The following is a 13,138-nucleotide window of genomic DNA, read 5'->3' as shown; positions in this document are numbered from 1 at the left end:
TTGGCAAAACAATAGGAAGAACAGAACCTTGAACCTGGAATTGGCAGCTAGTGCATCTCTCTCAGCAGTGGAATAATGTGTTGCCTGTATTCTGCTTCTGTGAGCTGTCTGACCATGCCATTCTGCAGTAGTTGAAGTTTCCAGACCAGATACAAGGGCAGCCCCACCTAAAGTGTGTTACAGTAAATAAGCCTTCAGGTTACCAGTGCTTGGACCACTGTGGTCAGGTTGTCATGGTCTAGGAATGATTGTAGCTGGTGCCAGAGGCGGAACTAGCTGCTCCAGCACCCGGAGCGGCACACATGCTGTGCACCTGGGGGCAGGGCAAGCATCCCATGGGGGCAGCATGGCGATGTCACCCCTCTTCAGGGATGACACCCGGGGCAAACTGCACCCCCCGCACCTCCTTCCTCTGCCAGTGGCTGGTGCACTAGCTGGAGCAGCTAAAAACACACACACATACTTTGCCAGAAAGGTCGCTTGGGCCTCTAGTGAGAGAGATGAGCCAAGGAGTACCCTTGAAAATGTATCTGTTTCTTCGGACAGCGGGGCCGCCCAATCCAAGACAGGCAGTTGACCTATCTTTCGGTCACAGTTAACCACCCACCCACAAGGCCTCCATCTTTCCAGGATTCAAGCTCAGCTTACTGACTCTCATCCAGTCCACCACCAAGTCCAGGACTTGCAGTGTCTCTCCTTTAATCAGATGCAATGGAGAAATAGACCTGGATATCATCAGTATAGTGATGACAGCTTGCTGCAAAACTTCAACTGACTGCTCCCTTCGTCTTCGTTACAGATGTTGGGTAGCATTTGGGACAAAAAGTGCCTTGTGGCTCCCCATAGTGAAAACAGAAAGGGTCCAAAGAGCACATTCCCATTGCTACTTTCTGGACATGATCCCTCAAGTAGGAACAGAGTCACTACCACACAGTGGCACTTGTACCCATTCTACTTAGTAAGTCCAGATGGTTATTGAATGGTACAGGAAACCATTGAGAGATCAAACAAAAGGAGCATGGTTGCACCCTCACTTATCCTCCATAAATTTATCTAGAAGAGCATAACCTTCCTTCACGTCCCAGTAACTAAGACATCCCGGTTTTACTCTCATGCTGGTGTATGATGTTAAAGGAACAGACTGGCTTTAAGAGCTGCGCCAAGATAGTCTCTAATCAACACCAGTTTTCTAGCAGGAACTTTTCTTTCCTCCAGTTTTGAGATTAGAGCAATTCTAGACAAGGAAACAGTGCTATAAAGAAGAAGAAGAAAGAGGACTCTTTAAAAAAGAAATCCAAAGGTTTGTGTGAATATGTTTTGCAGCTGGTGTCAGTTTTGCGAGAAGTGAGTTACCTTGGGCCAAGCCAGACTGGGAAGATACCAGAGGCAGCAGCAGAAATCTTTTCTTCCAAGGAGTCCTTCCGGAAGCTGGTAGCCAACCTAGACTTGATGGTCACCTGGTACAATAAAATCCTGCTCACAGTTCTGGAGGTGGAATACCCCCTTGTACAGGACCAGCTGCAGGAGATTGATAGTCAGTTGAGAGAGGCAGAAGAAACATTGAACTGGAAAACAGAAGGTAAGAAGTACCTCTGTAATAGGTTCCGTGGAACCTGGCAGGGATGAAGGTGTACAGAAAAGCAAATAAATAAAATAATTTGAGGCCCAGATTTCTCTTCCTTCATCTAGGCCATCTCTTGGCCCAAATCCTACTGATTCACTCTGGTTTGAATGCTGTAAATTGCAGTCTTCTTCCTGTAGGCGTACTCATGGTAGGAATGCTACCTGGATTCTCTATGGCAATTCAGTAACCAATACACTTTAAAAATTATCTGGTTTGTTTCTGGGTTGTCAATTAAATGCTTGTTGACCTTCTCTCCATTGGTATTGAAAGGGCTTTGGGAACATGTTTCACGACTAGTTGACAGTGTGCGAGATCTTGAGCAAAGAATCCAGAAAACCAAGGACAACATTGAGGAAATTCAGAATATCATGAAAACTTGGGTCTTCCCAGTTTTTGAAAGAAAAGATGGGAAGAAAGAATCTCTGTTGTACTTAGATGGTCGACATGAACGACTGGACAAACACTATCGACTCATCACAGAATCGGGGCATAAGATCCATTTACTAATCAAGGTTGAGTTTTTTGTGGTTTTTTTTAATAACATAAATTATAATGGGGATTCTCCCAGGAAATGCTATCTGCAATGATTTATTTTCCATCATTACAGAATTGGCCATAAATGGCTAATGTCAAAGGGGCTGTCTGATTTTCCCTAGGGGCATGAATAAGTCAGACTGTTAAATTGCTATCACCTTGCTGTACATTGACATCTGCATTCAACATGTTGCTCAGTCTGTACAGGCAGCGACTGTTTTAGGCATGCCCGATATGTGCAGCTATGTTGAATTCCTCTCCAGATGTTGCAGGTAGTGTGTTCCAGCAAGCTGTTGGCACTAGAACTGGTATATTCTCCCAGTATTTATAAATAGTAATAGCCTTTTGAACTGTGAAGTCTGTGTAGCCTTAGTAAGCTGCACATAGGCTGAGAATATTAGAACGATGTAAGACAACAGGAGAAATACAAGTGACTGGTTATTACTGCCAAAAGAGCTGATGGAACTGTCTGACCTTTTGTTAATTCTGAAATGTTGAGATCACCTTCATTTGATTGTGGCTTCTATATATTTAGGAAAACTTGAGACTATTTGCAGCAGATCCAACTTCTGATATTTGGAAAGCTTATTTGGAGCATGTGGATGAGATTGTCCTTGATGGATTCTTTAATGTCATTGAATGTTCACTGAAGTACCTTTTGGAAAACACAGGTGAACTTGTCCTTGCTCACGCAAGCTACTTATCAATTTATCTAGGGTAGGAGGGCGGTTCTGTTGCTACTGGGATTATGTGGGAGTAGCAGAAGTCATGTGTGTGTGTGTGTGTGTGTGAGAGAGAGAGAGAGAGAGAGAGAGAGAGATTGGACACAATTATACAATCACTGAAAGCAAGTAAGATATTTGTCCTGTAAAAGCTGCTGACCTTCCTCTGCATCTTGATTTATTTACTGTTGCATTTTAAGGATGTTGTATTCTCACCCTGGGATCTTTCACTAGAAATGCCACAAATAAATTAATTTACTTTGCTGATGGCAAAAATAATGCATTCAAACCAAAAAGTATGTTTCTATCATTGCTATTATGCTGGTTTCTGTCTGTTTCTATATATTCATTAGTAATTTCCATTGGGGAGGTTGGTAAGAACTGTCTGAAACTTAGTCCACCTTCTTATGCTGTCTTACAGATTCCAAGGCAGGCCTTGCTCCTCTCTTCAAAGTGCAGCTGGATTTGTCTGTTCCAGAGATGATATTCCGTCCTTCTTTGGATGCTGGTGCCTCTGATGGTTTTTATGATTTGGTTGAGGCTCTTGTCAATGATATATATCGAGTGTCTTCCCTGGTTCCCAGGCTTGCAGACCACAGCACTTTCTCCCATTATCAGGTCTTTAACCTTGGCCAGCTGTTGTCCTTTTTTTTTGCATCTGGGTGATTGTTTTCAGTCCTGTTTAATAACCCAGCTTTGTACTTCTTTTCTCTTCAGGATGACATGGAGGAGATGTCTGAACTTGCTGACATGCGCCACATCCTAATGGATCGCATCCGGAAGATGATGTCAACTTGTTGTGACTACCGCAGCTCTTTTGACCACTACTCATATCTCTATGTGGATGACAGGAAAGAATTCATGCGCCAGTTCCTGTTGTACAGCCATGTCCTCACTGCAGAGGAGATAGAGGCCCATGCTGAGGATGGCGTCCCAGAGAGCCCCCCTACACTGCAGCAGTTCAAAGAGCAGATAGACTCTTACGAGAAGGTCTATGAGGAAGTGAGATGCCTGGAGCCAGTCATTGTATTTGACAGCTGGATGAAAGTTGATGCCCGCCCCTTCAAGGTGTCCCTTCTGAAGATAATTAAGAAGTGGAGCTTTATGTTCAAGCAGCACCTCATTGATCATGTGACTCACAGGTATCATTGTTTCGCTGTTGCACCACTTACCGTATTTTTCGCACACCTGACCATAAGGCGCACCTTGTTTTTAGAGGGGCAATTCAAGAAAAAAATATTATTTAAAGGGAGTGCTGAGCAGAGCTTGTGGGGCTGGCGGGAGAAGCCTGGGTCCCCCCCCCAGCCGCAGGGACCACACATTCGCTCCACAAGACACACAGACATTTCCCCTTAGTTTTTAAGAGGAAAAAAGTGCATCTAATGGAGCGAAAAGTACGGTAAATAGTCTTTAGGGTTTGTGTGATTCCTGTTTAAGGATAGAAGAAAGGCCACACAACAGTGAAGTTATTAAAGTTAGCCATTTTAAACCCCATTTTAAAAATTGTGGGTGGGAGTTGGAAACCTGCAGCCTTCTAGGTGTTGCTGCGCTACAATTTCCATCATCCTTCACCCATTGGCCTTGTTGGCTGTAGCCGCTGGAAGTTGGAGTCCAGCATCATTTGGCGGGTCACAGGTTCTCCACTCCTGTTTTTAAGTGGTAGGGCTCACAATCCTCAACATGTTTTCAATGTATGTTCTCTTTCACTGCCTTTAGTTTGGCTGACCTTGAAGAGTTCGTAAAAGTTGCCGAGATTGGTTTGAGCAAAACGGTGGAGAGTGGAGATTATGAGGGCTTGGTGGAAGTTATGGGCCACCTATTGGCCGTTAAAGATAGACAGACCAGCACTGATGAGATGTTTGAGCCCTTGAAACAAACAATTGAATTGCTGAAGATCTATGAGCAAGAATTGCCAGGGGAAGTCTATAAGCAGCTGGAGGTAGGTGGAAACATGCTGCTAATATGCAAATGTGTGGACAGATTAAAAACTGAACTACATTCATCTGTGAACAGAGTTATCCTCAGAACACATGCTCTTTAGGTATGCAGCACATGTAGGAAGATTACTCTGATAGATGGAGGATGCAAGAAACTGTTGGGAGGGCTAGTCTAATTCCATAATGTAAAGTTTCATATTTTTCATTTACATGACCCAAGCAAATTTTCAGGGAAGACTCAATCTTACAGCACTGGGGAACTATAAAGAGGTGGAACTGATCAGCATCTGGTTAGGAAGTAACCAACTCTCTGAGCTTTTTTCTGCAGGAAGAATGGACTAGAAATACACTGTATGTGGGGACGCGGGTGGTGCTGTGGTCTAAACCACAGAGCCTAGGGCTTGCCAATCAGAAGGTCGGCGGTACGAATCCCCACAACGGGGTGAGCTCCTGTTGTTCGGTCCCAGCTCCTGCCAACCTAGCAGTTCAAAAGCACGTCAAAGTGCAAGTAGATAAATACGTACCCCTCTGGTGGGAAGGTAAACAGCGTTTCTGTGCGCTGCTCTGGTTTCACCAGAAGCTGCTTAGTCATGCAGGCCACATGACCTGAAAGCTGTCTGCAGACAAACACCGCCTCCCTCAGCTAGTAAAGCGAGATGAGCGCCGCAACCCCAGAGTCATCCGCAACTGGACTTAACGGTCAGGGGTCCCTTTACCTTACAGTGTATGCAATGTTGTGTAAAACAACCTTCCCCTCCTCCCATGCCCTCCCAATCTGTTCCAGAGGATTCCCCAACCCTCCAAAGAATATTTGCAGAGCACACAGGGAGAGAAGAAAGGGAAGTTTTGTTGCATAGGTAGAAGTCCCTTTCACTTGTGAATGAACACTGTTGAATACAATCCATAATCTACTATTTTGGGGGAAAACGTTTTGTCTGTACATTTGTTTTCTATAATTTGGCCGTCTCCCAAGATACTGTTGTAAAACCTGGCACAAGAGTACTTGAAGTGGGGAGTGGGTGGTGGGTCTTTGATGTTTGGATGCTTGGTGCCATTTAGAATCAAGATGGGGACCAAAATGTAATTTTGATGTGACTTCACCTAATTTTTGGCATGACTGGTCCAAACTCACAAATTATACAATCCATTTAAATTTTTTTGGTTTCTAAAAATTCTTGGGCACTGCTGAACTCTCTCACTAGTCTACTATATATTTGGTAAAGTGGTTTGTCTGTCTGTCCATTAATTTGTGTTCTATACATTTAGACATCTCTTGAGATATAATTGCCAAACTTGGCACAAGAGTTTCTGAGGTTAGGGTGGAGCTCTTTGGACTCTAGCTGCTATTTTGAATCAAGATAGCTAACTGAAATGTGGGTTTAGTGTGTCTTCACCGTTTTTTGGCTTAGGTTCAGCTGCCTCTAAAGATATTGTTACCAAATTCGGCACAAAGGTTCCAGAGGTAGGGGTGGGGTTTTTGGTTGATGTTTGGATGCCAGGGGCCATTTTGAATCAAGATGGCAGACAGAAACATGACTTATCCGACTTCAAGTGTGATGGGCCCAAGCTTGCAAATTATATTATCTATTTATGAAACACAGTAGTTTTTGGTTTCTACACAATCTCAGGCAGCGCTGGGCACTCCCAAATAGTACTTATATGAAAATAATAAATCCTAGTTGCACACCTCAGTGTGATTACATCACATAATAGCTCCACTGAAGTATTTGGGAAGTATTGTGGAATAAGCAATTTGAATGTTACACCTTGAGTCTGGAGCCCTAAAGCAAACTTACTTGGAAATAAGTACCATTGAGATCAGTGAGATTTGCTTCTGAGAAATGTGCATAGAATTGGACTGCAAATCATTGCTGTCCATTTAATTTTGTTGCACTTCAGCTGCTGAAATGCCACTGTTTAAGCCTGTCTTGAGATGCTTTTAAAAATATTTTGTACAGACACTGCTGAATGTTAGCTTAGGCTCAGTATTTTATTTTTATCTATTACTATTCTTGAAACACTTGCTTTCACATATTAATGCAATATTTTATTTTTATTCAGTGTTCTTCTTGAAACATGCATTTTCACCCATTAGCATTCTGACAACTTTTAAGTGGGTTGGGGATTCAGAAGCTTCAATTGTACTAGCCTATTGAGCATGGGGACACGGGTGCCGCTGTGGGTTAAACCACAGAGCCTAGGGCTTGCCGATCAGAAGGTTGGCGGTTCGAATCCCCACGACGGGGTGAGCTCCCGTTGCTTGGTCCCTGCTCCTGCCCACCTAGCAGTTCGAAAGCACGTCAAAGTGCAAGTAGATAAATAGGTACCGCTCTGGTGGGAAGGTAAACAGCGTTTCCATGTGCTGCTCTGGTTCACCAGAAGTGGCTTAGTCATGCTGGCCACATGACCTGGAAGCTGTACGCCGGCTCCCTCGGCCAATAAAGCAAGATGAGCGCCGCAACCCCAGAGTCGGTCACGACTGGACCTAATGGTCGGGGTCCCCTTTACCCCTTTACTATTGAGAATGCAGATATGGTCCTTAATAACTCAAGACCATGACAAATACATTCCTCATCTTCATATAGGACGAAAATAATTCTTCTGGCATGTCACCAGTGGTCTCCAAATCAGGGGAGCAGGGGAAGGAACAATAATCAAATAAAGACAATGTCTTGATTAGCAAGGGATAATGTTGCCGATTATATCCTGGCAAAATAATTATCACGGTCTTGCTGTTGCAAACCTAAAATTTGGTGTGTTCCAGCAGTGTGTACACGCTATACACAAACAGGCTGGAGACAGGTTAGTTCAAGTTGAGGTTGCTCTCTGCCAGCATCTTTCTTTGTTGTAATCTCAATTTGCTTCTAGGAGCTGCCAGAAAAATGGAGCCACGTGAAGAAGCTGGCAATAACTGTGAAGCATCATGTAGCTCCTTTGCAGGGAAATGAAGTGACCGTTCTCCGCAAGAAGTGTGCTGTGTTTGATGTGGAGCAACATAAATTCAGGGAACGATTTCACCAACAGGCACCATTCAGGTTAGAGCGGATAGCAGGTGTAAAAGGTGGAGGACTTGTGTGTTCTTCAGTGGCAGTGTTTACCGTTTCATCTTGGCTACCAAGGAAAGATAAAATCATCCAAATAACAAAGGCCACTAATAGAACAGTTCCCTACAGTAGCATACTGTTATTATGACATCTCTTGTGCCCTTGGTGCCCAACTCTTGACTGTGAAAAACAATAATATTTGCTTACCCTTTTTTCAGTAGGAGCCTTTGAAGAGGGAATATTTATGTATATTTAAGCCTGTAGCATGGATGGTTTGCACTGCCATTTTTTGCACCCTACAGTGAGGTCACAAGTATGATGCATTGTTGGTGAAAACATTGATCTGTCCTTGACCTTTTCAAGCCACTGCTTGAAGTGAAAATTCTAAGTTGATGATATGACCTGAGTTGGCGACCACCTCATCTTTGCCTTCTCAGTCAAAAACTTCTTCCCCTTTCTCTTCTCAGACATGCGTGCTTGGTTATTCCGTTACTTATTTTCAACAGCTGTCTACTTTGCCATAAAAGAAAAATAAATCAAGGCAGCAAACAACATGATAGGAAATTAAAAGAGTATCAGACAATAAAATGCATGCAATTAGGCTAAAACAACAATAAACTCGGAATTCAGTATGCTGTTGGGGGAGTGCTGTGATGAGGCTGAGCTTCCTTTCTTAACGTCAACATCAGAAAGCCCCTATCCCAGGCATCCCCAAACTCAGCCCTCCAGATGTTTTGGGATTACAACTCCCACCATCCCTAGCTAACAGGACCAGTGGTCAGGGATGATGGGAATTGTAGTCCCAAAACTTCTGGAGGGCCGAGTTTGGGGATGCCTGCCGTATCCTGTGGCTCAACCACAGGATGGAGGAGGAACAGGGCCTTAGAGGATTATCTCAACAATTAAGCTGAGTGCCAACATGACTCAGTGGTTAGAGTTTCTAGGCTGAGCCCACAGGGCCGTACAAAGGATCCTGCAGGACCAAACCATAGGGCTATGTAGGCCAGCATCTTCTCTACTGCACCCCCACCCCAGGCACTGGCAAATAGGTCCTCCTTTTTGCTCTTTAAAATATGGCAACCCTACCAGAAGGGTTGAGCAGCACAGCTCAGCTTGCTTCAGGTCATGTTAGATCTGGCACAGGCAAACTCAACCCTCCAGATGTTTTGGGACTACAACTCCCATCATCCCTAGCTAACAGGACCAGTGGTCAGGGATGATGGGAGTTGTAGTCCCAAAACATCTGGAGGGCCAAGTTTGCCTATGCCTGTGTTAGATTATGAGAGACTATAGAAGCTGAATGTCACTTTTGGGTGACCTTTTTAAAATTTGTTTTTGCCTTTTATTGTCTCTCATTTTATGGTCTAGGGCAGGGGTCTGCAACCTTTAAGACAAAAAGAGCCGTTTCCGAAGAAAAAAAACCTGGGAGCCGCAAAACTTGTCATTATAAAAATAACTTTTTTGTCACTTTTTAATTATTTCTTTGTTTGACCCCTCAGAATTACTCCTCCTCATAGAAATAAACGTTAAATTAACAAGTTACCTTTTTGGGTGTGTGTGTTCTTCACTCCCCTTCAAAACAGTGACCAGCGTACATGCCCCTTATAATGTAGCGGGCAGGCGGGCGGGAAAGTGACGTCGGTTCGGTGTGTGACTAACGCACACACCGCCCCCATGCGACGTCACAGCCAGTACAGCGCCCGCCACAGTGGGGAGTGTTGGGACGCACAATGCGCCTTCTCCCCTCGCTAGTATCCGCCCCAGAGCCGCGGCAAAGGTGTAAAAGAGTCATGACTGAATGCAGTTTAAAACTTGCTTCCTAGGTTTGACGCAACAAATCCCTACCAAATGCTGGATGCATCCCACACAGAGCTTATGCAGATGGAAGTTACCATGACCTCAATTTATGAGGCAGCTGATTTGTTTGAAGTCAATGTTCCAGAATACAAACAGCTCAAGCAGTGCCGGAGGGAAGTGCATATTCTTAAAGAACTCTGGGATATGATCTCCATAGTGATCTCTAGCGTGAATGACTGGGAGACTACGAAATGGAGGGATATTAACATTGAAAACATGGAGCTGGAGTGCAAGAAGTTCGCCAAAGACACGCGGAGCCTGGATAAGGAAATGAGGGCCTGGGATGCTTTCTCCGGGTTGGACAACAAAGTGAAAAACATCCTGACATCTCTGAGGGCTGTGTCAGAACTGCAGAATCCGGCCATCCGAGAGAGGCATTGGAACCAGCTGATGCAAGCAACAGGTGTGCAGTTCACCATGGACGCAGACACCACCCTGGCAGACCTGCTTAAACTCAACCTGCATAACTTTGAGGATGAGGTGAGAAGCATAGTGGACAAAGCAGTTAAAGAGATGAGCATGGAGAAGGTTGTGAAAGAGCTGAAGACAACCTGGGCCAGCATGGAATTCCAGTACGAACCTCACCCCCGCACAAATGTCCCCCTGCTGAAATCTGACGAGGAGCTCATTGAGACCCTTGAAGACAACCAAGTCCAGCTGCAGAACCTGATGACATCCAAATACATCGCTTTCTTCTTGGAGGAAGTGTCTTTCTGGCAGAGAAAGTTGTCAACGGCAGACTCCGTCATTTCCATCTGGTTTGAGGTTCAGCGGACTTGGTCTCATTTGGAAAGCATATTCATTGGGTCGGAAGATATCCGGGCACAACTTCCGGAGGTAATAAAAATCCTATCTGCTTTCTACAGGAAAGCGCCAAGGGTGATTCTCCATTCTTTAGGGAGCATTTACCTCAGGGAGGCTGCTGTTCTGGGAGTCCTGCTTATTCAGTTGCATAATTGTTCAAGGTACTCCATGGCACTGGCTCCCAGTAATTTGAGCTGCAATTACAGAATAGTTCCCTCCCCTCCCCACAGACCCCCAAAAGCATGTGTTGGACTGCTGCTGTTTATTATTTAGGGGCGAGCCCGCCTACAGGCTGGTTTACAAGGGCATCCTGATACTTGTGTCATGGTTGGGGATCTCTAATAAAGAAGTATCAGCACTCCACCCAAGTTCAGTTCCCAGGATTCTTTAGTGGAGGAGTGACTTAACGTGTTACTGTCAGAAGTTTCTGGATTGCGACTCTCATCACCTCTGACTATTGGCCCTGCTGGCTGGGGTTAATGGGCGTCCCATAACATCTGATGGGGCACAGCTTAGCTATCCCTGTTATCCCTGTTTTAGTCAATGTAACGGAAGTGACATAAAGGTAATATAAATAGTGTATTTCACTCCTGCTAATGAAAGGGATGGGAATGGAAAAAGTTGGTATACCATGTTGAACGGTTCTGTAGAAATCTCTTGTGCTAATGAGAAATGACCGGGGCTGAGAAGAGTGATGAGGTATTCAGATATGCTGGGTTATATCCTCCAGTCATGCAGGAAGGCAGAGAATACATAACAAACTTTTGGACCAGCCTTGTGACCCTAAGCTTCTTGCCCTGTCTTTTACAAGGCCCCTCTGCTTCCAGGCCTCCTTTATGCCTCTCCTCTCACCCACCTTGGCCCTCCTGTCCAGAGTGCTCCACAAAGTCAGTGGGGAGAGAGCCATGGCCCCCTTGAAGGCCCCACATAGGGCCCAGAGCCTTTGAATCTCAGAAATCCTCTATTATCTGACCTCGGGCTTCTTCCTCAACCATCAGATCAACTTTCCTAGGGCACTATTCTCTACCCAAATTTAAACTGGCTGCACTTAGCTGCCTGGCTACTGAAAGGGGATATATGGAAGCTGAGGGATATATGGAAAGGCAGCCGGACCTTCTGTCTTTCTTGTCTTCCATAGGATTCCAAGCGTTTTGAAGGAATTGATGTTGATTTCAAAGAGCTGGCATATGATGCTGAAAGAACCCCAAATGTAGTGGAAGCAACCAACAAGCCTGGCCTTTATGAGCAACTGGAAGATATCCAAAGCAGGTAGGCAGGACTTGCATGGCAGAAGCTTCTGAAATGCTATTCCCGGTTAGGAATGGATCCTTTAAGTTCCTTTTGCATGTATGTAATGGAAACTCTGGTTTTAGTTAATCATAAATGTTCTACATCTCTTTAAGAGCCATTTTGAGGACATTAAATTGATGAATTACACAGAATTAGCAAAGTTAACGGACAAATTACATGAAAAGGGCAATAGTGACTTTAAAAAAGAATGGGAACCCTTTACAATTTACTTACAGAAACAACAAAAAGAGATGGACTCAATGGCAGGCTTTGAATAAACATTCACAACTTTATTTAAGTAGAATATGATGAAAGATAGCAATAACATGTATAGTTATTTAACATGCAGAAGATAACAAGTAATGTAATAAACCAGAAAGGGAAGATAAGGGAAGTCAATGGGAGGGTGGGGATTGTAAAATATAAAATTTGGATACTTGTATTTGTAATTTGTTGTAATAAAGAAACTCAATAAAAATGTAAAAAAGAGAGAGACATTCTGAGGACATTCAAGCTGTTTCACATGTTATATTCTGAAACTGTGCTCTTAAAATGTGCAGTGGCGCTGCCAGAAAGTAATATGTGTGCAACCATCTCAAGCAGTCCACTGTGTGCATATTAAAGGTGCATATGCCAGCCAACAGGGATTGGTTGCAGCTCTGATGTGCACAGGTGGCAGAAAACACATATTTGTAACCCATGAAAGCAGTGAAGCTTCTCCAAAAAGTGCCTCCCCTCCCAAAGTTAGCAAGACAAAAGTATGTGCTTCTTCTAAAGGTATCTTTGCTTTTCTTAGTTTTCTGCACTTTTATATATTTTAAGTGTATGCACATTCTTCTGTGCTTGATTTTGCCAGGTTGTCTTTGTGTGAAAAAGCTTTAGCAGAGTATTTGGACACCAAGCGGTTGGCATTTCCTAGGTTTTACTTTATTTCTTCTGCCGACTTACTGGATATTCTTTCGAATGGCACCAACCCGCAGCTGGTAAGACACCTTAGCTTCTTTTCTACCTATGGAAATGGCTTTTGTTTTGGTAGAATGTGCTTGATTCAACTGTTAGGTACTTGCTGTAGAAAGGAGACTGGTTCTATCAGTGCTTTGTTTGTGACCTTGACCATATAAGCCTTCCTTTCTAGAAGCAGCAAGTCTTTGAAACACCACTAGATGGCAGCATCTACATCCTGTACTGGTTTTTATAGAACTCCGTTAAGTATAATCTGTGCATCCTTTTCACAAAAGGAGAGAGGCAAAGGGCTTACCCAGGTGTCAGAATGCTTGCAGATGAAGGCTTTTATTGAGTGCTGGGTGCAAAGATTCAACTGCCTAA

General features: G+C 44.1%; 1 protein-coding gene across 1 annotated transcript in view; it reads left to right on the top strand.

Annotated features, from left to right (window-relative positions):
* Positions 1–13,138, top strand: part of DNAH9 (dynein axonemal heavy chain 9) — a gene marked incomplete at its 5' end in the record, with an annotated part of 205,223 nt that overhangs the window by 17,742 nt on the left and 174,343 nt on the right. The window contains 10 exons of the mRNA XM_082213793.1: positions 1,324–1,579; positions 1,895–2,136; positions 2,694–2,829; positions 3,302–3,498; positions 3,598–4,022; positions 4,597–4,819; positions 7,686–7,852; positions 9,685–10,555; positions 11,661–11,791; positions 12,669–12,795. Of these exons, the coding sequence (XP_082069919.1) occupies positions 1,324–1,579; positions 1,895–2,136; positions 2,694–2,829; positions 3,302–3,498; positions 3,598–4,022; positions 4,597–4,819; positions 7,686–7,852; positions 9,685–10,555; positions 11,661–11,791; positions 12,669–12,795 (2,775 nt within the window). The remainder of the gene's footprint in view (positions 1–1,323; positions 1,580–1,894; positions 2,137–2,693; positions 2,830–3,301; positions 3,499–3,597; positions 4,023–4,596; positions 4,820–7,685; positions 7,853–9,684; positions 10,556–11,660; positions 11,792–12,668; positions 12,796–13,138) is intronic.

Source organism: Podarcis vaucheri, assembly GCF_965113315.1.
Source record: "Podarcis vaucheri genome assembly, chromosome: 2".
Classification (NCBI taxonomy): domain Eukaryota; kingdom Metazoa; phylum Chordata; class Lepidosauria; order Squamata; family Lacertidae; genus Podarcis; species Podarcis vaucheri.
This window is presented reverse-complemented; position numbering and strand designations above follow the sequence as displayed.